At 42.4% G+C, this 22,042-nt stretch overlaps 2 protein-coding genes across 2 annotated transcripts; one reads left to right on the plus strand and one right to left on the minus strand.

The window, feature by feature from the left end:
- Positions 1-4,635: 4,635 nt before the first annotated feature.
- Positions 4,636-5,742, plus strand: LOC139419561 (P2Y purinoceptor 14-like). The gene has a single exon (XM_071169532.1). It carries the CDS (start codon positions 4,663-4,665, stop codon positions 5,740-5,742), a length of 1,080 nt encoding a protein of 359 aa, XP_071025633.1. The 5' UTR covers positions 4,636-4,662.
- A 6,874-nt stretch (positions 5,743-12,616) lies between these two features.
- On the minus strand, positions 12,617-16,699 carry LOC139419562 (V-set and immunoglobulin domain-containing protein 1-like). The gene is made up of 7 exons (XM_071169533.1): positions 16,576-16,699; positions 16,228-16,391; positions 14,961-15,165; positions 13,555-13,713; positions 13,346-13,462; positions 13,101-13,236; positions 12,617-12,997 (listed from the first exon to the last, which is right to left on the minus strand). The coding sequence occupies exons 1-7, from the start codon at positions 16,616-16,618 to the stop codon at positions 12,847-12,849; spliced, it is 975 nt and encodes a 324-aa protein (XP_071025634.1). The 5' UTR covers positions 16,619-16,699; the 3' UTR covers positions 12,617-12,846.
- Between the last annotated feature and the right edge of the window lie 5,343 nt (positions 16,700-22,042).

Here is a 22,042-nt window from a genome sequence, read left to right on the forward strand (position 1 = left end):
CGTCAGCAGAATCAAGCCCCCCACACAAGTTGTTGACTCTCTGACCTGTGTCACGAACCAGCTAATACAGTAATGTACCGTCAGCAGAATCAAGCCCCCCACACAGGTTGTTGACTCTCTGACCTGTGTCACGAACCAGCTAATACAGTAATGTACCGTCAGCAGAATCAAGCCCCCCACACAGGTTGTTGACTCTCTGACCTGTGTCACGAACCGGCTCGAAGTTCGTAACAAAAGGGGAGACAACGTGGAGATAAGGAATAACATCATATATTTATAAACTGAAGTAAACTAAATACAAATAACAATGGTGTGTGTCTGTAGTCAGTAATCAGTAGTGTAAGTGAGTGATTTGCGTGCATAAATGTGATAATGAGGGGTGTTGAACGGTGCCAACGCAAACAAACAAAAAAGACACAAAAAGGCCACAACCAAAATCTTTCAGTGTGTCTGCATGGAGAGAGTCTCATCAATGAATGGGGAAGAGGTGTATTTATCCTGGGACACACCCGAGCACACTTTGCGCAATACCCTAGATGCAGTTGCACCCCTAAAAACTAAAAACATTTCTCATAAGAAACTAGCTCCCTGGTACACAGAAAATACCCGAGCTCTGAAGCAAGCTTCCAGAAAATTGGAACGGAAATGGCGCCACACCAAACTGGAAGTCTTCCGACTAGCTTGGAAAGACAGTACTGTGCAGTACCGAAGAGCCCTTACTGCTGCTCGATCATCCTATTTTTCTAACTTAATTGAGGAAAATAAGAACAATCCGAAATTCCTTTTTGATACTGTCGCAAAGCTAACTAAAAAGCAGCATTCCCCAAGAGAGGATGACTTTCACTTTAGCAGTGATACATTCATGAACTTCTTTGAGGAAAAGATTATGATTATTAGAAAGCAAATTACGGACTCCTCCTTAAATCTGCGTATTCCTTCAAAGCTCAGTTGTCCTGAGTCTGCACAACTCTGCCAGGACCTAGGATCAAGAGAGACGCTCAAGTGTTTTAGTACTATATCTCTTGACACAATGATGAAAATAATTATGGCCTCTAAACCTTCAAGCTGCATACTGGACCCTATTCCAACTAAACTACTGAAAGAGCTGCTTCCTGTGCTTGGCCCTCCTATGTTGAACATAATAAACGGCTCTCTATCCACCGGATGTGTACCAAACTCACTAAAAGTGGCAGTAATAAAGCCTCTCTTGAAAAAGCCAAACCTTGACCCAGAAAATATAAAAAACTATCGGCCTATATCGAATCTTCCATTCCTCTCAAAAATTTTAGAAAATGCTGTTGCGCAACAACTCACTGCCTTCCTGAAGACAAACAATGTATACGAAATGCTTCAGTCTGGTTTTAGACCCCATCATAGCACTGAGACGGCACTTGTGAAGGTGGTAAATGACATTTTAATGGCATCGGACCGAGGCTCTGCATCTGTCCTCGTGCTCCTAGACCTTAGTGCTGCTTTTGATACCATCGATCACCACATTCTTTTGGAGAGATTGGAAACCCAAATTGGTCTACACGGACAAGTTCTGGCCTGGTTTAGATCTTATCTGTCGGAAAGATATCAGTTTGTCTCTGTGAATGGTTTGTCCTCTGACAAATCAACTGTAAATTTCGGTGTTCCTCAAGGTTCCGTTTTAGGACCACTATTGTTTTCACTATATATTTTACCTCTTGGGGGTGTTATTCAAAAACATAATGTTAACTTTCACTGCTATGCGGATGACACACAGCTGTACATTTCAATGAAACATGGTGAAGCCCCAAAATTGCCCTTGCTAGAAGAATGTGTTTCAGACATAAGGAAGTGGATGGCTGCAAACTTTCTACTTTTAAACTCGGACAAAACAGAGATGCTTGTTCTAGGTCCCAAGAAACAAAGAGATCTTCTGTTGAATCTGACAATTAATCTTAATGGTTGTACAGTCGTCTCAAATAAAACTGTGAAGGACCTCGGCGTTACTCTGGACCCTGATCTCTCTTTTGAAGAACATATCAAGACCATTTCAAGGACAACTTTTTTCCATCTACGTAACATTGCAAAAATCAGAAACTTTCTGTCCAAAAATGATGCAGAAAAATTAATCCATGCTTTTGTCACTTCTAGGTTAGACTACTGCAATGCTCTACTTTCCGGCTACCCGGATAAAGCACTAAATAAACTTCAGTTAGTGCTAAATACGGCTGCTAGAATCCTGACTAGAACCAAAAGAAAGCAGGGCTTTCTCCTATAGAGCTCAATTTTTATGGAACGGTCTGCCTACCCATGTCAGAGACGCAAACTCGGTCTCAACCTTTAAGTCTCTACTGAAGACTCATCTCTTCAGTGGGTCATATGATTGAGTGTAGTCTGGCCCAGGAGTGTGAGGGTGAACGGAAAGGCTCTGGAGCAACGAACCGCCCTTGCTGTCTCTGACTGGCCGGTTCCCCTCTTTCCACTGGGATTCTCTGCCTCTAACCCTATTACAGGGACTGAGTCAATGGCTTACTGGGGCTCTCTCATGCCGTCCCTGGAGGGGGTGCGTCACCTGAGTGGGTTGATTCACTGATGTGGTCATCCTGTCTGGGCTGGATCCCATCGTCCTTATAAAACAAGCTTCTTTCCAGGATGGTCACTGTAGGGCCAAGGGTTTTTCAAAAAGTTTTTCCTGATGAAACAGATAATTGGGTCATGTGAAAAGAGTGCCCTATATTTTCTGTAAGATTAGTGTGGTGAGGGGTCTGAGGTTTTTTCCTTGACAGGAAGTGAGACTAACTTGAACACATCCTGCTGCTACATCCTGTAGCAAGACACTAAAGAGTCATAGATTAGTTTCTAATGATATACAGTGCATTCGAAAAGTATTCAGACGCCTTAAATAAAATATGAAATACCTTACATACATAAGTATTCAGACCCTTTGTTATGAGACTCGAAATTGAGCTCAGGTGCATCCTGTTTCCATTGGACATCCTTGAGATGTTTCTACAACTTGATTGGAGTCCACCTGTGGTAAATTCAATTGATTGGATATGATTTGGAAAGACACACACCTGTCTATATAAGGTCCCCCAGTTGACAGTGCATGTCAGAGCAAAAACCAAGCCATGAGGTCAAAGGAATTGTCCATAGAGCTCCTAAATAGGATTGTGTCGAGGCACAGATCTGGGAAGGGTACCAAAACATTTCTGGAGCATTGAAGGTTCCCAAGAACACAGTGACCTCCATCATTCTTAAATGGAAGAAGTTTGGAACCACCAAGACTCTTCCTAGAGCTGGCCGCCAGGCCAAACTGAGCAATCGTGGAGAAGGGCCTTGGTGAGCAAGAACCTGATAGTCACTCTGACAGTGCTCCAGAGTTCCTCTGTGAAGATGGAAGAACCTTCCAGAAGGACCACCATCTATAGAGCACCATGAGAAACAAGAATCTCTGGTCTGATGAAACCAAATTGAACTCTTTGGCCTGAGTTGGGGTGGGCATTCTATGTGGTTCATTCTATGTTTTGTTCTGTGTGGTGTATTTCTATGTGTTTGGCCTGGTATGGTTCCCAATCTGAGGCAGCTGTCAATCGTTGTCGCTGATTGAGAACCATACTTAGGTAGCCTGTTCCCACCTGTGTTTGTGGGTAGTTGTTTTCTGTCTCTGTCTCTGTCCCAGACAGAACTGTTTCGTGTTGGTCTATTTTTTTTGTTATTTTGTGTTAGTGTTCTGAGTTAAAATAAATATTAACATGGACACTTAACACTTTGCGTTTTGGTCCGATCTTGACTACTCCTCATCAGACGAAGAGGATCGTTACAATAACCTGAAGTTGAGTAAACCTAGACCCCCCCCCCCCCCCCCCCCCCAAGACCTTTGGGTTGCTGGAGTGTGGTAATTTTAATTTTGTGACGTTTCCCTTTCCGTATCAAATTCAAAACTGAACTTTGAATCTTTTCCCAGTACCCTAATGGCGTGGGCAAATTAAAAGTAATGCAAGAAATAATCATCTATTTTTCCAAAAGTATCTGTAATCTGATCACAATATTTATTGTCTTCACAACGCTTGTTTGTACTCCATAGACCCAGGAGCAGTACATCATAACCTCATATAGTCCCCAAAACAATGAAGTCAAGACAATGTTGGTTTTTCTTTCAAATATTAATCCTCCTCATCTATCTAGAGATCAACGTCGTGACAGAAAAACGTATCTAGAGATCAACGTCGTGACAGGGCCCTCAGAACTGTCTGTCTCATTTTCCCTTCGCTGAAAGCTTTGCGATTGAGGAAGCAACATAAGCTGTTTTAACAGGGATGATTTGATGGTTGACTCACGTCACATCTCAGTATTTCCTTGATCGAACAGGGTTCTGTCAAAAGCACTGCTCATGCACAGGAACTCATTCATTTCAGTCTGAGACTGAGTGGAGCGGAGGGCAGAGCAGCTACCCATGTAAGTTCTTGTTTTCTGGTTGTAATAACATGGCTTGATAGTTTATTCAGACTTCAATCAACACAGCATAATATAACAACTATTGCAACTTTCATACAGTTTGTTTGTTTCATTTGATTATACTTTTTCTTACATTGAAAGAATAAAATTGTATGCATGGTGTTTATAAAACACTGTCTTTGAAATATATGGGTTTTAATTAAACTTTTGCCTTTCTTTAGTTGATTGATCAGCATGTGTCGTCCGTGTGATTCAGCTTGTGTCTCGGCCTTTGGGACTAGATTGAATACCACCGCTAGTGGGACGATGATGGAACTAGGAGTTAACACCAGTGGGGTTGATGTAAACGGCAACTGTGAGATCCATGACGGCATTCTGTCTCCTGCCTTACCCATTCTCTACTCAATAATCTGCTTCTTCGGCCTGGTCAGCAACACCATGACCATATTTGTGTTCTTCCTGAAGAAGCACTCCGACTCATCTATGGCTGTGTACCTGAGACACCTGGCCATAGCTGACTTCCTGTTGGTGCTGTGTCTGCCTATGCGGGTCTATTACCACAACAGCCAGGGCCCCTTCTACATCTGCAAGGTGCTGGGCATCTTCTTCTACGTCAACATGTATGCCAGCATCCTGTTCCTCAGCCTGATCAGTCTGGATCGCTACCTGAAGATCATCAAGCCTGTGTGGGTCCTGAGAATCCACAGGGTGCGGTGGAGCCACCGGGCGTCCTTCTCGGTGTGGGCAAGCCTGATCCTGGGCATGTCTCTGTTTTTCCTCAGGAATGACAGGCAGCAACCCTGTGACAAGATCTGCTTTCACTTCCACCATAAAGGTCTCCTGGGGGGCCTGGCCAACCTCACCATGGTGGCCTTCTTCTGTGCCATCTTCATCCTCTTCCTCTGCTTCTACGCCAGCATAACCACCAAGGTGAGGACCATGTCCTTGGGGAACCTGGACCCCAAGGCCCAGCGGAAAAAGAGCAGGGTGGTCCGGAAGACTTTTGTGGTGCCGGTGATCTTCACACTGTGCTTCCTGCCATACCACCTGGTGCGAGTGCCCTACGTGCTGGCCCAAATGGATCTGATTCAGGCCCTGGACAGTAAGCAGATTCTTCACATCCTCAATGAGCTCACTCTGCTCCTGTCTTCCCTCAACAGCTGTCTGGACCCCATAATCTACTACTTCCTGTCTTGCACCTATAGGAGGACTATCCTCTGTGCCCTGCAGGGGCAGTTCAAGACCATGTATGCTGTTAACAGTAGATGCCAAAGTAGACGCATCAGTATTAATCAATCTTTTACAGAGATATAGAGCTATCTAAGGCAGGGAGTTTTTAACATTTTGCATGGGGTTAAAAATCTATTTAGATTAGTAACTGAGAAATTATGTATAATAATGTACAGTACATGTTAATCCTGTTTATACTATTGACTCTATAAAATAAAGTATAGAAGGGTATTATTGCATGTACATTATGAAAGATTAATATATATATATGAACTCTTGTTATCAAGTTCTTACTGGCCTTTGTAGATATAATTGTTGGTCCAGTAAGAATGGTGTTTGTATAAGTATCTGTACAGTCTGTTATTTGAGTATATTACTCACACTTATGGTGACCTTAGGTTGTCATGGTTAAAAGGGCATTATAAACCAGGTGGTGATGCTGATTGGCTGAAAGCCGTGGTATGCCACGGATATGTCCCCCAAAAAAAGGTTTATTGTCACAACCTCTGTCTGAAAACGTATGAATTCGATGAAGTACTAACAAAAGCTGTAATGGCCATGTTGTGTCAGTCTTGTACACTTTTTAAAATATATTTTTCTGCCATGAGATCAATAAATGTATATTTCCACACAATAGAGAGCCTTGGAGTTTATTTATGTGGATATTTGCCTTTTACAGTTGCAAAAGTTAAGTACTGATTAAGTTCACCAAAGTTCATTTCATTTGATGTTCATGAGGGATTGTCTCCTCAGATAACACTGAGACTTTTATTTTCTTGCTTTCAAAACATTTCTATTAAATGTATATTAAATGATACTAGAGTACTGATCAATTTAAGTAAGCATGTGAGTAGTATGTATAGAAGAGGCAGTATATTATCAAACTTTTAAGTAGTCTAATCCAATCACTGTCAGGATGCACTCAGTTATTCAGTAATTTATCAAATAAATGATGGGTTGAATTATTTAGTTTTATCACCTACTGCACAAAAACAGGCTGGGCTTCGACTAACAGCATAGATTGATCACAGAGAAGTGGCAGAGCAGAGGAAAGAGTGAAATACCTGTTGTTCAAAGCCAGAAGCTCACTTTGATGATATCACTGTCACTGGTGGATGATCAGCAGCCTTTCATTAAAGAGAACAAAGCCATTTCCAGTCTTTATCTTGGATAAATACTGTTTGGTGCGTATTTAGGCTTATTGCATTTGGATGAGTTGACCTTGCCGTACAATACCTGAAGTAACAATGTCCATAGCTGACAAACATATTTTTTTGTTGTTTGTATAATAGCTTGTAAATGATCTTTTGTCTGACATTTCAAACCGATTATTATCCTTTTTAATCAAGGCAGTGCACAGACCTTTCAGGGGGCAGGTGCTCAAAATAAAAACATATCTTGATATTCCTAAAATATAAACTGCCTCTGTAGCGATGTATTTTTATTTTGAAGAAAAGGGCTATTTATTTGTACAGTACACTCATTACAAATTGTAAGCCTCCTAAAGACATGATTGACAGGGGAAAGAGGGTGGGCTTTCAGCTTGTCATTGTTGATAATTGATGTTAACCTGCTAGTAAGCTAGCTTGATTTTTTAAAAACATTTTTGTACTGATTGTGATTTATCCTCGATGTTCTTAAATTCTTAAATAATAATTTTATAATGTAACATTCATAATCTTCTAACTCATGATATATGACTGGCTGGCAAGTGGCTTGTATTGATATTTTAGTATTCTGGTGGTCAGCGCCAGTAGACTACCTGTGTTGCTGCTGCCCTGACACATGATGCAACTCCCGACTGACGAAGGCATGGAGTTGAGTCAGAGGGTCGTTGATGAAGACGCACCTCTGTCTTTCTGCCTCTCTCTGCTGCGTTTATTAGCCAACCAGACCAGGTATTGATGATGCTATTTAATCTAGTGTTATCAAGTGTTAATAAAATATTATGATGATGTGGCAGTACTGCTGATATTTAAACTAGGTAGCTTTCTAGTTGCAAAGGGTCGGAAACTTTCCGGCAAATTTCCGTATATTTTCCGACATTTTTTAATGGAAAGTTTGCTTAAATTCATCAAAAAAGTTAGCTTATAACAGTGAACCTTTTTTTTGTGGGATACACATAAGGCAATTCTAGGTCTTGTGGCATATTTTGGTTAAACTATCCTCAAAAATTCCCAATTTGGCCCTCAAACCATCACGGTCACCAGTTTACAATTGGCTCATTCATCCCCCTCCTCTCCCCTGTATTTATTCCCCAGGTCATGGCTACAAATGAGAACGTGTTCTCAGTCAACTTACCTGGTAAAATAACGGATAAATAATAATAATTTTTTTAAATCAATGGAATTGCAACCCTCTGCATGCACAGTGCATTCTTCCATCACATGTGCAGCTGATTCTCAAGATCTTGCACACTAATGAGATGCTGTTGAGCCCACGCTACTACACTGTCTGAGCCAAGGACTACATTCTTTCTGGTAAGTTTTGATGACAATACTGGGTGGGGTGGATATATGACAATTTTTTTGTTAACTAGTAAATAGTAGCCTACAGCAAAGTGTGTGTAAATCATTTAGAACTTGTTAACAATTTCTGCTAGTTAGTTTATGCTACCATGTGGGTTTTTAGCTTGCTTGAGCCTGCTAACTGAGGAGTGTTAATTCACCTGTTTCCATACATGTTTCATTTAAAAATATACATCGTACAAAGGAGTTGTTTAATCTAACTGCTTAACTATTTATCTGTACATGGAATTGTATTTGTTTTTTCTCTAATTCTTTTCTAACGTTTACAGGAAAATGCCACGGGTGTCACGCCCTGTCCTTAGATATCTCTGTTTTTCTATATATTTTGTTTAGGTCAGGGTGTGACTAGGGTGGGTACTTTAGTTTTTGTATGTCTAGGGGGTTTTGTATGTCTATGTTGGCCTGATATGGTTCCCAATCAGAGAGAGATGTTTATCGTTGTCTCTGATTGGGGATCATACTTAGGTAGCCATTTTCCTCATTTGTGTTGTGGGATCTTGTCTATGTGCACATCAGTAGCGTCACGTTTCGTTTGGTTGTTTGTTGTTTTGTTCAGTGAGTTTCGATTTATAAAAATTATGTGGAACTCTACTCACTTGGTCTCACTCATACGACGATATTGACAACGGGCACTATCAGATGTGTGGAGACATTTCACTGCAGGTAATGTAGAAGGAAAGCTGTGTACATTTGCAAATACTGTGCCAAATCATATGTGAAGAATGCAACAAAGATGCAAAATCATCTGGCCAAGTGCATTAAGTTCCCTCAGCGCTCACAACAAGCAGCCTCTGACAAAAGTCCCTCTACTTCTTAGTACTTAGTTCAACAGAGTTCAAGTGAAGGTCAAGAAATTCATAGAGAAAGCAGACTGTATTGTAATCATCTCTGATGGGTGGTCGAATGTTCGTGGGCAAGGAATAATTAACTACATCATCTCCACCCCTCAAACCAGTATTCTGCTAGAGCACAGACACAAGAGATGACAGACAAACATGTCTCTACATTGTAGATGTGCTGAAGGCAGTCGTCAATGACCTTCGACCACATAAGGTATTTGCACTGGTGACAGACAATGCTGCGAACATGAAGGCTGCTTGGTCTAAAGTGGAGGAGTCCTACCCTCACATCACACCCATTGGCTGTGCTGCTCATGCATTGATTATGTTCCTCAAGGACATCATGGTACTGAAAACAATGAATACACTCTACAAGAGAGCCAAGGAAATGGTTAGGTATGTGAAGGGTCATCAAGTTATTGCAGTAATCTACCTCACCAAGCAAGGTAAGAAGAATAAGAGCACCACATTGATGCTGCCCAGCAACACCCGTTGGGGTGGTGTTGTCATCATGTTTGACATGGAGAGGAAGGAGTCTATACAAGAAATGGCCATATCACAGTCTGTCGATATGGACAGCCCCATCAAGAGGATCCTCCTGGATGATGTATTTTGGGAGAGAGTGGTAAGCAGCTTGAAACTCCTGAAACCTATAGGAGTCTTCATTGCACGGATTGAGGGAGACAATGCCATCCTGTCTGATGTTCAGACTCTGCTTTCAGATGTAAGAGAAGAAATCTGTACTGCCCTGCCCACTTCATTGTTGCTCCAAGCAGAGGAAACTGCAGTTCTGAAATACGTCAAAACGTGTGAAGACTTCTGCCTGAAGCCCATACACGCCGCAGCGTGCATGTTGGACCCCAAGTATGCTGGCAAGAGCATCCTGTCTGGTGCAGAGATCAACGAGGTCTATGGTGTCATCACTACCATGTCTCCCCACCTTGGCCTGGATGAGGGCAAGGTTCTTGGCAGTCTGGCGAAATACACTTCCAAGCAAGGGCTTTGGGATGGAGATGCAATATGACAGTCGTGCCAACATAGGACTGAGGCTCTTTCCCCTGTTGCCTCCCTCATCCTCCAAATCCCACCATCATCAGCCGCCTCAGAGCGCATCTGATCCTTGTTTGGGAACACACACACCAAAGCAGGCAACAGGTTGACCAACACAACACCAGGCAAATTTGAGGCTTTTTGAGCCTGACAACGAGCCATCCTCAACAAGGTTGGAAAGTGACAGTGAAGATGAGGCCTCAGAGTCTGATGTTCAAGAGGTGGACATTGAGGAGGTCCAGGGAGAAGACATGGAAGGTTGAGAGGAAGACAACCAAAGCTTTAGTTTCTAGACTATCATTTTACGGATGTATGTTGAAAATGTTTTTGGGAGATGCGATGGATCATTGGGGATCATTCAATATTCCCTTTCTTTTGTTGTTCAGTGAAGTCATCCCATGTGAAGAGTCAACTCATTGTGTTCAGAACGATGACAAAAACTGTATACAAAAAACATACAGTGCCTTCAGAAAGTATTCATACCCCTTGACCTTTTCACCCATCAGACTATCCTCAATTTAAACTTGTATTTACTAATATGTTATTACAGCCTGAATTCAACATTTATTGAATGTATTATTTTTCTCACCCATCAAGACACAATACCGCATAATGACAAAGTGAAAACATGTTTTTAGACATTTCTGCAAATGTATTGAAAATTAAATATCTAATTTACATAAGTATTCACACCCCTCAAAATTCTTCAAGCTCTGTCAAATGGTTGTTTATCATCGCAAGACATCCATTCTCAGGTCTTGCCATAGATTTCCAAGTAGATTTATGTCAAAACGACCTCGGCCTCTCAGGAACATTCACTGTCTTCTTGGGAAGCAACTCCAGTGTAGATTTGGCCTTGTGTTTTAGGTTATTGTCCTGCTGAAAGGTGAACTCATCTCCCAGTGTCTGGTGGAAAGCAGACTGAACCAGGTTTACCTCTAGGATTTTGCCTGTGCGTAACTCCATTACGTTTATTTTTTATCCTGAAAAACTCCCCAGTCCTTAACAATTACAAGCATACCCATATCACAGCGCTGCAACTTTGGTTTTTAGATGTGGTTTTTTTTGTATCCAGTCGGATAAACACTCCAAACCACCTACCCAATGCTCGGAGGAGTCTGCGTGGTCCTAAAGCACACCGTTGTGTGTCCCCCATGATAAAACTGAGGGGGACAAAAATGACATGTCCCCCCATCCCCAGTGAAAGTTGCATCCCTGCCATAACATGATACAGCCACCACTATGCTTGAAAATATAGAAAGTGGTACTCAGTGGTACTCAATTATGTGTTGTATTGGATTTGCCACAAACAATGCTTTGCTTTCAGCATTTGAAAATCTCCTTGGTCTTTGTGGTTGAATCTGTGCTTGAAATTCACTGCTCGACTGAAGGACCTTACAATTATCTGTATGTGTGGGGTACAGAGATAAGGCAGTCATTAAAAAGTATTTTAAACTCTATTATTGCACACAGAGCAAGTCCATGCAACTTATTATGTGACTTGTTAAGCATATTTTTACTCCTGAACTTATTTAGGCTTGCCATGACAAAGGGGTTGAGTACTTATTGATTCAATACATTTCAGCTTTTCATTTTGTATTAATTTGTAAAAATTCCCTAAAACATCATTGCACTTTGACATTATGGGGTATTGTGTGTAGGCCAGTGACCTAACAAAAATCTAAATTTAATCAATTTTAAATACAGGCTGTAACACAACAAAATGTGGAAAAAGTTAAGGGGTGTGAATAGTTTCTGAACGCACTGTATATATACTACCCCCTGAAAGGGCACTTGGCGAGTGGGAGGGCAAAGGGGCAGGTGCCCCTTTAACAAAAATGTATCTTATCTGTGTATGTATCTGGCTCTAACGTCAGTTAATTTTCCTGTGATTTTGTTAGCAGTGACATCAGTTCTGGCCTTTCAGCTCCCCCTACTGGTCATTAACACTGTCTTTGAATCAGTATGTGGCATAATATTTGACAACAATGTTTTTCCTTTCTGTTCGGGCCAATTTTCTGGAGTATCCATCTGTACGCACCAGAGACTTAAAGGTCCACACTCCTCTATTTTCATGCATATCTGAATCGTGACTGTGGGATCAGATGGACTCTGTACTCACACAGCTCTCTCTCTCTCTCCTGATAATGAAAAAGGGGAAGGATTAACAGAACATTAACACGGAGCTCTATTCTAGTCTTTTATACCATTATTTTTCTCCATGGGCTCATTCTTAGAAATGTATTCCTTGGAGATAGCAGCAAGGTGTTAAGGTCAAGTGGTAGAGGCCACCTCTGATTGGCTGTGCTACTCTCATGTTGCTCTCCTCAGGTTGCCTGGAAAGGTCACAGGGAGTCATCACAGTCATTTCAGACCAAACATATCAGGATTTACCCCATGTCATTCCAGACCATGTGTATATCCACATTAGTAATTAAACACTTGCCTCAGTTATGCAAAATTGAATTTGTATTTTTTTTCTTCCAGAAAGCATGGATGAGCATTGGTTAGATTTGTCACAATGAATATAAAATGGGAATAAACATTTTGTCAGGGAATGGGTGGATTACCACATTAATCAGGGTGTAGAGTGATTTGTATTTTTTTGGTGTGTGAAATCAAGACAATTGGAATTCCTTATATCACATAAAACAAATATGAACCATTACTTAAATTGTGAATTAAAAAAAAACATTATACAAAACACAAACTTCAGTGGAGCATTGTTTTTCAGAGTAGTGATGTCACCCCAGAAGCATGTCAGGCCTCTCCTAAGCTTCGGCCCGCTCTCCGTCAGCGTCAGAATGGACGTGGCTGTTTGTTGCCATGGGAACCCCTCCGGAGGTCACATAGGCTTGATGGCCACTCTCCCTGGTAGGGACGCCTTCATACGCCACTGTGGCCGAACTCTTAGGGATGGCTCTGGCGGGGGAAAGGGAAACTGTTGGTAAAACACTGCACCACACATTTGAATGGCATTGTGTGTGAATGCGTTAAAAGTGCAGCACAAATCCTAATCACTCACTGCATCTCTGTTGCCTTTGAAGCCTTGGATTTCTGCTTCTTCATGGAGTGTGTCATGAACCAGATAATAAGGATAATAAGGACAGCTCCAAGAAGTGCTCCAATGACTGCACCAGCAATGGCCCCATCCCCTAGCTCTGTTAATGGTGGGTTATTGGTAAGATTAGTTACAGCAGTGTGTTTAAAGATTATATAGCCACATTCAATAAAAGTCGAAACAACAGTATACGTATATATTACCCATACCATGGCTGAGCTCCACGGTGCAAGTAGCAGATCCTACAGCGTTAGAGGCACTGCAACAATACTCTCCAAACTCAAACTGGGATATGTTTCGGAAATACAAGGATCCTATATTCGGATCTGAAAAGAAAGAGAAAGTCTAGCAAAAGCATTCTAATGAATCAGAGAACAACAGAGTGATGGGGAATGTGTGTTACAGTATGGCAACCCACCAGGGTTCCCCATTACAGGTGTCTTGGTCTTGTCCTGATCCACTCTGATCCAGGTATAGGTGGGGGTGGGGCTTCCCCGCTCACTGTGGCAGGTGAGGGTAACCAGGTGACCAGACTCCACATCACCATGGACAGCACAGAAGGGCACAGATGGCCTCTCTTACAGACCATGTAATAGAGAGAGAGAGAGAGAGAGAGAGAGAGAGCAAGAGTTAAGCTTACGTAATATGCTGCAAGCTGGACCCAGTTGATCCAACTACCGGCAATCAGAGAAAGTGCCCAAATGGTATGGCCAAGTTAGACATAAAAGTCAACACTTTGCCCTGGACCAGTAGCTAGCTATTTAAAATAATGACTTTATTATTCCGGTGGGGACATTTTGGTTGCGGCTCTATTCATAGATAAAAAATATGATCAAACATAGACAAAGAACATATGCAATATATACAGGTAGAAAAGGGCAGTTCATGAGCGATCAATGATGAATCTGTACGTTCTACACAGCAGAACACTCTGTCAACTACAAATTCAACTGTAGGCCAGCGCTCTGGTCCTACTTGGGGTTTTTAACACTCAGGATTTGGTCTGGTACTAGGTACCGTTGACGTTGGAATGCAGAACACTGGATGATTGATTGATACGAGTCGTTACAGTGGTACATTCATGCATGAGCATTCTAGTGAAGCTGGATGTCATCGCCCTGAGTGTTTCTTATGCTTTGCAATGGTGACAAAGGTGGCAATGTACTGTACACAATGATACCGGCAGGGTTTACGGTGACTAAGATGATGAATCTATACAACAGACATGACCAATTAAGACAATGATATATTGGTAAAATGAGCAGCCATTGCTACAGTCAAATGTGTATATAAACACAGCATGAAAAATAAAAAGGCCAAGACCATTTCCATGGTAGGACTGAATACCGCGTATTACCTTCACCATAATGCTTCACTACAACCTCTCTGCTTTATCAAACTGGGAATCATTCATTTCATCTGAAAAAGTCATGTCTCTCCAGTCTATTCCTGAGGAGTACGAGACATGTCGGAAGACGGTCTTGTACTCCGGTGTTCCAGTTCTAATTTCTGACACTGACAATGAAGATACTAGTCTGCTCCAGTTCCCATGGAAACTACTGTGGACACTGAGGCCTGCAAGGTTGGCCTGGTAACTCTGTGGATGAGTGGAATCACAGAAGGCATGTAATTCAACGATCACCAAACTCAGACTAGGAAAAACAGTGAAACTATTTCATAGATCTGCTCATGTGTTGTGGTGACACTGAAATAGGAAAAAGATTTACTTCAATTCAATTATTAAATGTGACATCATTGTATTCATTTATGAAGTAAACCATGACTCATTCCAAAGCATTTGACCAAATGTAAAACAGAACTTACCAAGAATGTTAACAATGATAGTGGCCTCAGTCTTCCCATTGACATCAGGGAAGTTGTGGACTTCGCAGGTGTAGGCCCCTGCATCTGACACTTGCATGTTGCTTATAGTTATTGAGGCATTGCTAGTAGCTGGATAGGTGGGAGCATTCAACCTGCCCTCATACGGTTTAGAAATCACGTCCTCTCCTGACTGAGAGTAATACACCTAGAAAGTAACAGCAAGAATGTCTTAGAGCTTACATAAAAACAACCACGGGACAACCAACAGATTTCGTGCTGATATTTCAGAGACCTACTCATTCTACAGAATCAAGTTACAATACGTCAGGAAAGTCGGAGCAACCCCAAGTGTTAGTGAGACTGCGTGACGTGAGGATTCTGAGGTCTGAGGTTCTGCTCTACTGTAACACTGCCTCTGGTAAGAGAGCAGGGAGCCACTTGTGCTCTGGTGACTGTGCTTTTTTTTTTGTCGTTCCAAGGTGTGTCACAAAATGGCCGCTCAAGAGCAAACACCATATTGAATAGTACCTGCCTTGGCTTTTATGAAAATACGGAAGCACAGCAATCGAGAGCGACGATGTACTGTTTGTGATTGAGGGGAGGTTCAGAATGAACTGCACTTCTTAATTTATTGTACTTTATGTGATGATTTGAGAGCTGTACTGTTTGATAAAATGTTGCAAAGATAACAGGAACTGTTACGAATTAGAAAAACTTGAATGGTTATTGAGGAAAGAAGTATTCCTGGTTGCAAATTGTATCTCCAGCTTGGAAGACAAGATCAGTTGTATATCTGAAATGTTTTTGATTTGTTCTCTCAATAGTTTTTCACTGATGCATGAACGTAGGTTTATATACTGTATATGTATGTGTGCACATATAGACATAATGATTGTATTTTGCTACAGAAAATACAGTGTCTGATATGCCCATGTGGGCATCCAGAAGATGCATGACACTGTACGTATAAAACAAATCAAATCATCGATCCTTGTGGGAAGTCATGCTATCCAACAGCATGCCCATCAACTGCAATGACTCTCCTGAACTCCCATGTATACCTGAAGGCAGTTTGATCACACATTTTCAAATTCAGACATCTCTGTAAATCCCTGTAAGGACGATAACATTGCCTTTAGCACTCTTGTCCATGAACTGAACAATATCCTTTGGCGCACTAGGTGTGTAAAACGGTCCAGGTGACATTGGGGACACAGAGGCCATGACCAGGTGGCAACATAAGACATAGTAACGTCAGCCTACATACCTGCTGTAGCACATTGGAGGTTTTGGCAACAAAACTCCACTGGATGATGATGTTGCTCGTGTTCTGCACGGTGGTAACAAACGTGCACTGGAGAAGAGCACTTTCACCGTTTGTCACGTTCACAAACTTCTCGGGAACCGTCACTGTGATTAAATGCCCACATCCTAGAAAAAAAGAACCACATATCGTGTTTACTTTTATGAGTATTTTCCTCTGCTTGAACATGATCCTTTAATCTCAAATATGTCACACTCCAATGTGTAAGGCCAAGATATACACAGTAGGTACACAATACTTCATCATTATTGTTTCAAAAAAGTATAGTACAGGAACGTATAGTTAACTCACCCATCATGCTGAACAGCAGCGCCATTCTCAGTGTAGGGGACATTTTAAAGGAAATGTTGACGTGTCGTCCAATAAGCCAGTCGAGAGTGTTATCGTAGCAGTACCTGAAAAGCCCTCACCTTTCTCAGTCCTTTACCTATCAACTAAGGAGTAATGGGCAACGGCCAGGCAGAGTGTACTGTATTAGCCCGTGGTGACACTGTAGTAGTGGTTTTGTGCCTGTAGGTATCGTGGGGGTGTTTGCACAGCCATATTTGCCATATCACCTAGACTGGGCGGGAACACTCTCTGACTGTTATATTTCAAAATTAGGATTTGCATTTCCAAATGACTGCTATTTGTTCATACTTCAATGTTTAGACTTACAGGCAGGCCATGATGTCTGTGCTAAAGAATATATAACACAATTGAATTTATGTTTTTGCACCATACTGTACTACACAGTACAGTATACCGTCTTGATTCTGTCTGTTAACCTTATTCCAACGGCCCACTATGTATTGACAATGACTGTTCCAGTAATTCATTATTTCGTATTTGGCCTGATGGTCATCTCTCCCTCTTCTATGCTCTAAATGTACCTTGTAATTCATTCTGGGTCAGGGCTTCTGAAAAAGGAATTAACGTAATGTAATCTCTACTTGGTTTTTATCACCTGCCCTGAGGAAGTGTGAGCCAGAGCACTACAATACCCTGCTTATCTTTGGGGAGTTCACTCCCTGGCACTGCTGCTGAGTTATGAAAGACAGTTTTGCCTGTGTCACTCTGCTCGTGCTAAGTGATCGACACGGCGGTAGGGGGGACAATGAATCAAGTATAATTAATTGTGCATAATTACAATAAAGTGACATAAGAAATGAATGATTTGGAAATGTTGATCAGCAGTGACTAAACTTTCAGAGGGAAAACAGGGAAGGGGGATGTAGAGGGAGATGTGGAGAATGAAGGTGGTGTTGAGGAAGGTCAGAGGGAAAACAGGGAAGGGGGATGTAGAGGGAGATGTGGAGAAGGGAGGGGGTGTTGAGGAAGGTCAGAGGGAAAACAGGGAAGGGGGATGTAGAGGGAGATGTGGAGAAGGGAGGTGGTGTTGAGGAAGGTCAGAGGGAAAACAGGGAAGGGGGATGTAGAGGGAGATGTGGAGAAGGGAGGTGGTGTTGAGGAAGGTCAGAGGGAAAACAGGGAAGGGGGATGTAGAGGGAGATGTGGAGAATTGAGGTGGTGTTGAGGAAGGTCAGAGGAAAAACAGGGAAGGGGGATGTAGAGGGAGATGTGGAGAATGGAGGTGTGGAGGTGGTGTTGAGGAAGGTCAGAGGGAAAACAGGGACACACCTACCCATTCAAGCGTATTTCTTTATTTTTTACTATTTCTACATTGTAGAATAATAGTGAAGACCTCAAAACTATGAAATAACACATATGGAATCATGTAGTAACTAGAAAAGTGTTAAACAAATCAAAACGTATTTTATATTTGAGATTCTTCAAAGTAGCCACCCTTTGCTTGATGACAGCTTTGCACACTCTTGGCACGCTCTCAGCTTCATGAGGAGGTCACCTGCAATGCATTTCAATTAACAGATGTGCCCTGTTAATTTGTGTAATTTCTTTCCTTCTTAATGCGTTTGAGCCAATCAGTTGTGTTGTGACAAGGTAGGGGTGGTAAACAGAAGATAGCCCTATTTGGTAAAACACCAAGTGCATAATTATAGTAAAAACAACTCAAATAAGCAAAGAGAAACGACAGTCCGTCATTACTTTAAGATATGAAGGTCAGTCAATGCGAAAAATGTCAAGAACTTTGAGTTTGAGTTTCTTCAAGTGCAGTTGTAAAAACTGGCTCTCATGAGGACCGCCACATGAAAGGAAGACCCAGAGTTACCTCTGCTGCGGAGGATAAATTAATTTGAGTTAACTGCACCTCAGATTGCACCCCAAATAACTGCTTCACAGAGTTCAAGTAACATACACATCCCAACATCAACTGTTCAGAGGAAACTGCATGAATCAGGCCTTCATGGATGATTTCTGCAAAGAAACCACTACTAAAGGACACCAATAATAAGAAGAGACTTGCTTGGGCCAAGAAACATGAGCAATGGACATGTCTTTGTGAGACGCAGAGTAGGTGAACGGATTATCTCCTCATGTGTGGTTCCAACCATAAAGCATGTAAGTAAGGAGTAAGTGGGATGGTGTGGGGGTGCTTTGCTGGTGACACTGTCTGTGATTTATTTAGAATTCAAGGCACACTTAACTAGCATGGCTACCACAGCATTCTGCAGTGATACGCCATCCCATCTGGTTTGTGTTTAGTGAGACTATCATTTGTTTTTCAATAGGACAATGACCCAAAACACACCTTCAGGCTGTGTAAGGGCTATTTGACCAAGGAGAATGATGGAGTGCTGCATCAGATGACCTGGCCTCCATAATCATCAGACCTCAATCAAATTGATAATAATGGTGCCGGAGGAGATGGCTGCCGATTTACTCTCCCGTAACCAATTGTGCTACAAAACAAGGGGTGGCGGTCTATGTGTATTTATAAACAACAGCTTGTGCACGAAATCTAAGGAACTCTCAAGGTTTTGCTCACCTGAGGTCGAGAATCTCATGATAAGCTGTAGACCACACTATTTACCAAGATAGTTTTCATCTATATTCTTCGTAGCTGTCTATTTACCACCACAAACCAATGTTGGTACTAAGACCATACTCAATGTGCTGTATATGGCCATAAGCAAATAGGAAAACACTCATCCAGAGGCGGTGCTCCTAGTGGCCGGGGACTTTAATGCAGGGAAACTTAAATCCTTTTTACCTCATTTCTACCAGCATGTTAAATGTGCAACCAGAGGGAAAAAAAACTCAGGACCACATTTACTCCACACAGAGACCCATACAATGCTCTACCTCACCCCCCATTTGGCAAATCTGACCATAACTCTATCCTCCTGATTCCTGCTTACAAGCTAAAATGAAAGCAGGAAGCACCAGTAACTCGGTCAATTAGAAGTGGTCAAATGAAGCAGATCCTAAGCTACAGGACTGTTTTGCTAGCACAGACTGGAATATGTTCCGGGATTCTTCTGATGGCATTGAGGAGTACATCACATCAGTCACTGGCTTCATCAATAAGTGCATTGATGACGTCGTCCCCACAGTGACCATACAGGCAACATCAACACTGAGCTAAAGGGTAGAGCTGCCGCTTTCAAGGAGTGGAACTCTAACCTGGAAGCTTATAAGAAATCCCGCTATGCCCTCCGACGAACCATCAAACAGGCAAAGCATCAATACAGGACTATGATTGAATTGTGCTACACCGGCTCCGATGCTCATCGGATGTGGCAGGGATTGCAAAAGACTACAAAGCGAAGCACAGCTGCGAGCTGCCCAATGACACAAGCCTACCAGACAAACTAAATTACTTCTATGCTTGCTTCGAGGCAAGTAACACTGAAACATGCATGAGAGCATCAGCTGTTCCGGATGACTGTGTGATCACACTCTCCATAGCCGATGTGAGTAAGACCTTTAAACAGGTCAACATTCACAAGGCTGCAGGGCCAGATGGATTACCACGACGTGTACTCAGAGCAAGTGTCTTCACTGACATTTTCAACCTGTCCCTGACTGAGTCTGTAATACCAACATGTTTCAAGCAGACCACAATAATCCCTGTGCCCAAGAACACTAAGGTAACCTACCTAAATTACTCACGTCTGTAGCCATGAAGTGCTTTGAAATTCTGGTCATGGCTCACATCAACACCATTATCCCAGAAACTTTAGACCCACTCCAATTTGCATACCGCCCCAACAGATCCGCAGATGATGCAATCTCTATTGCACTCCACACTTCCCTTTCCCACCTGGACAAAAGGAACACCTATATGAGAATGCGATTCATTGACTACAGGTCAGTGTTCAACACCATAGTGCCCTCAAAGCTCATCACTATGCTAAGGACCCTGGGACTAAACACCTCCCTCTGCAACTGGATTCTGGACTTCTTGACGGGCCGCCCCCCAGGTGGTAAAGGTAAGTAACAACATATCCGCCATGCTGATCATCAACACGGGAGCCTCTCAGGGGTGCATGCGCAATCCCCTCCTGTACTCCCTGTTCACTCATGACTGCATGGCCAGGCACGACTCCAACACCATCATCAAGTTTGACGATTTCACAACAGTGGTAGGACTGATCACCGACAATGATGAGACAGCCGGCCGCGTGGTGCCAGGACAACAACCTCTTCCTCAACGTGATCAAGACAAAGGAGATGATTGTGGACTACACGAAAAGGAGTACCGAGCACGCCCCCATTCTCATCGACAGGGCTGCAGTGGAGCAGGTTGAGACCTTCAAGTTCCTTGGTGTCCACATCACCAACAAATGTCATGGTCCAAACACTAAGACAGTCCTGAAGAGGGCATGACAAAGCCTTTTCCCTGCAGGAGACTGAACAAATTTGGCATGGGTCCTCAGATCCTCAAAAGGTTCTACAGCTGCACCATCGAGAGCCTCTTGACTGGTTGCATCACTACCTGGTATGGCAACTGCTCAGCCTCTGACTGCAAGGCACTACGGTACATCAATGGGGCCAAGCTTCCTGCCATCCAGAACCTCTATACCAGGCGGTGTCAGAGGAAGGCCCTAAAAATTGTCAAAGACTCCAGCCACCCAATTCTAGGTCCAAAAGGCTTCTTAACAGCTAATCAAAGGGCTACCCTAACTATTTGCATTGCCCCCCCCCCCCCCCCCCCCTTTTACGCTGCTGCTACTCCCTGTTTATTAACTATGCATAGTCACTCTACCTACATGTGCATATTACCTCAAATACCTCGACTAACCGGTGCCCCGGCACGTTGACTCTGTACCGGTGCCCCCTGTATATAGCCTCGCTATTGTTATTTTACTGCTGCTGTTAAATTATTTGTCACTTTTATTTTCTATTTTTTACTTATCTATTTTTTTTACTTACCACTTATTTTTCTTAAAACTGCTTTGTTGGTTAAGGGCTTGTAAGTAAGCATTTCACTGTTGTATTCGGCACATGTGACAAAGACAATTTGATTTGAGATGGTTTGGTATGAGTTGGACCGCAGAGTGAAGGAAAAGCAGCCAACAAATGCTCAGCATATGTGGGAACTCATTCAAGACGGTTGGAAAAGCATTCCTCGTAAAGCTGGTTGAGAGAGTGCCGCGAGTTTGCAAAGCTGTCATCGAGGCAAAAGGTGGATACTTTGAAGAATCTAAAACCTTAAATACATTTTCATTTGTTTAACACTTTTTTTGGTTACTACGTGATTCCATATGTGTTTTGATGTCTTCACTACAATGTAGAAAATAGTAAAAACAAAGAAACACCCTTGAATGAGTAGGTGTGTCCAAACTTTTGACTGGTACTGTACGTCTGCCAATTAGGATGTATGAAAAGGATCATCTGAAACAGCACCAGAAAT

The sequence above is a fragment of the Oncorhynchus clarkii genome, chromosome 10, assembly GCF_045791955.1.
Source record: "Oncorhynchus clarkii lewisi isolate Uvic-CL-2024 chromosome 10, UVic_Ocla_1.0, whole genome shotgun sequence".
NCBI lineage: Eukaryota > Metazoa > Chordata > Actinopteri > Salmoniformes > Salmonidae > Oncorhynchus > Oncorhynchus clarkii.

Coding starts and splice junctions, on each gene's coding strand:
- LOC139419561 (XM_071169532.1), top strand. CDS start 4,663: ATGTGTCGTCCGTGTGATTCAGCTTGTGTCTCGGCCTTTGGGACTAGA.
- LOC139419562 (XM_071169533.1), bottom strand. CDS start 16,618: ATGTCCCCTACACTGAGAATGGCGCTGCTGTTCAGCATGATGG. Junction 16,392..16,575: donor GCTGCTGTTCAGCATGATGG/GTGAGTTAACTA, acceptor CTTTTTTTCTAG/GATGTGGGCATTTAATCACA. Junction 12,998..13,100: donor TCAAAGGCAACAGAGATGCA/GTGAGTGATTAG, acceptor TTCCCCCGCCAG/AGCCATCCCTAAGAGTTCGG.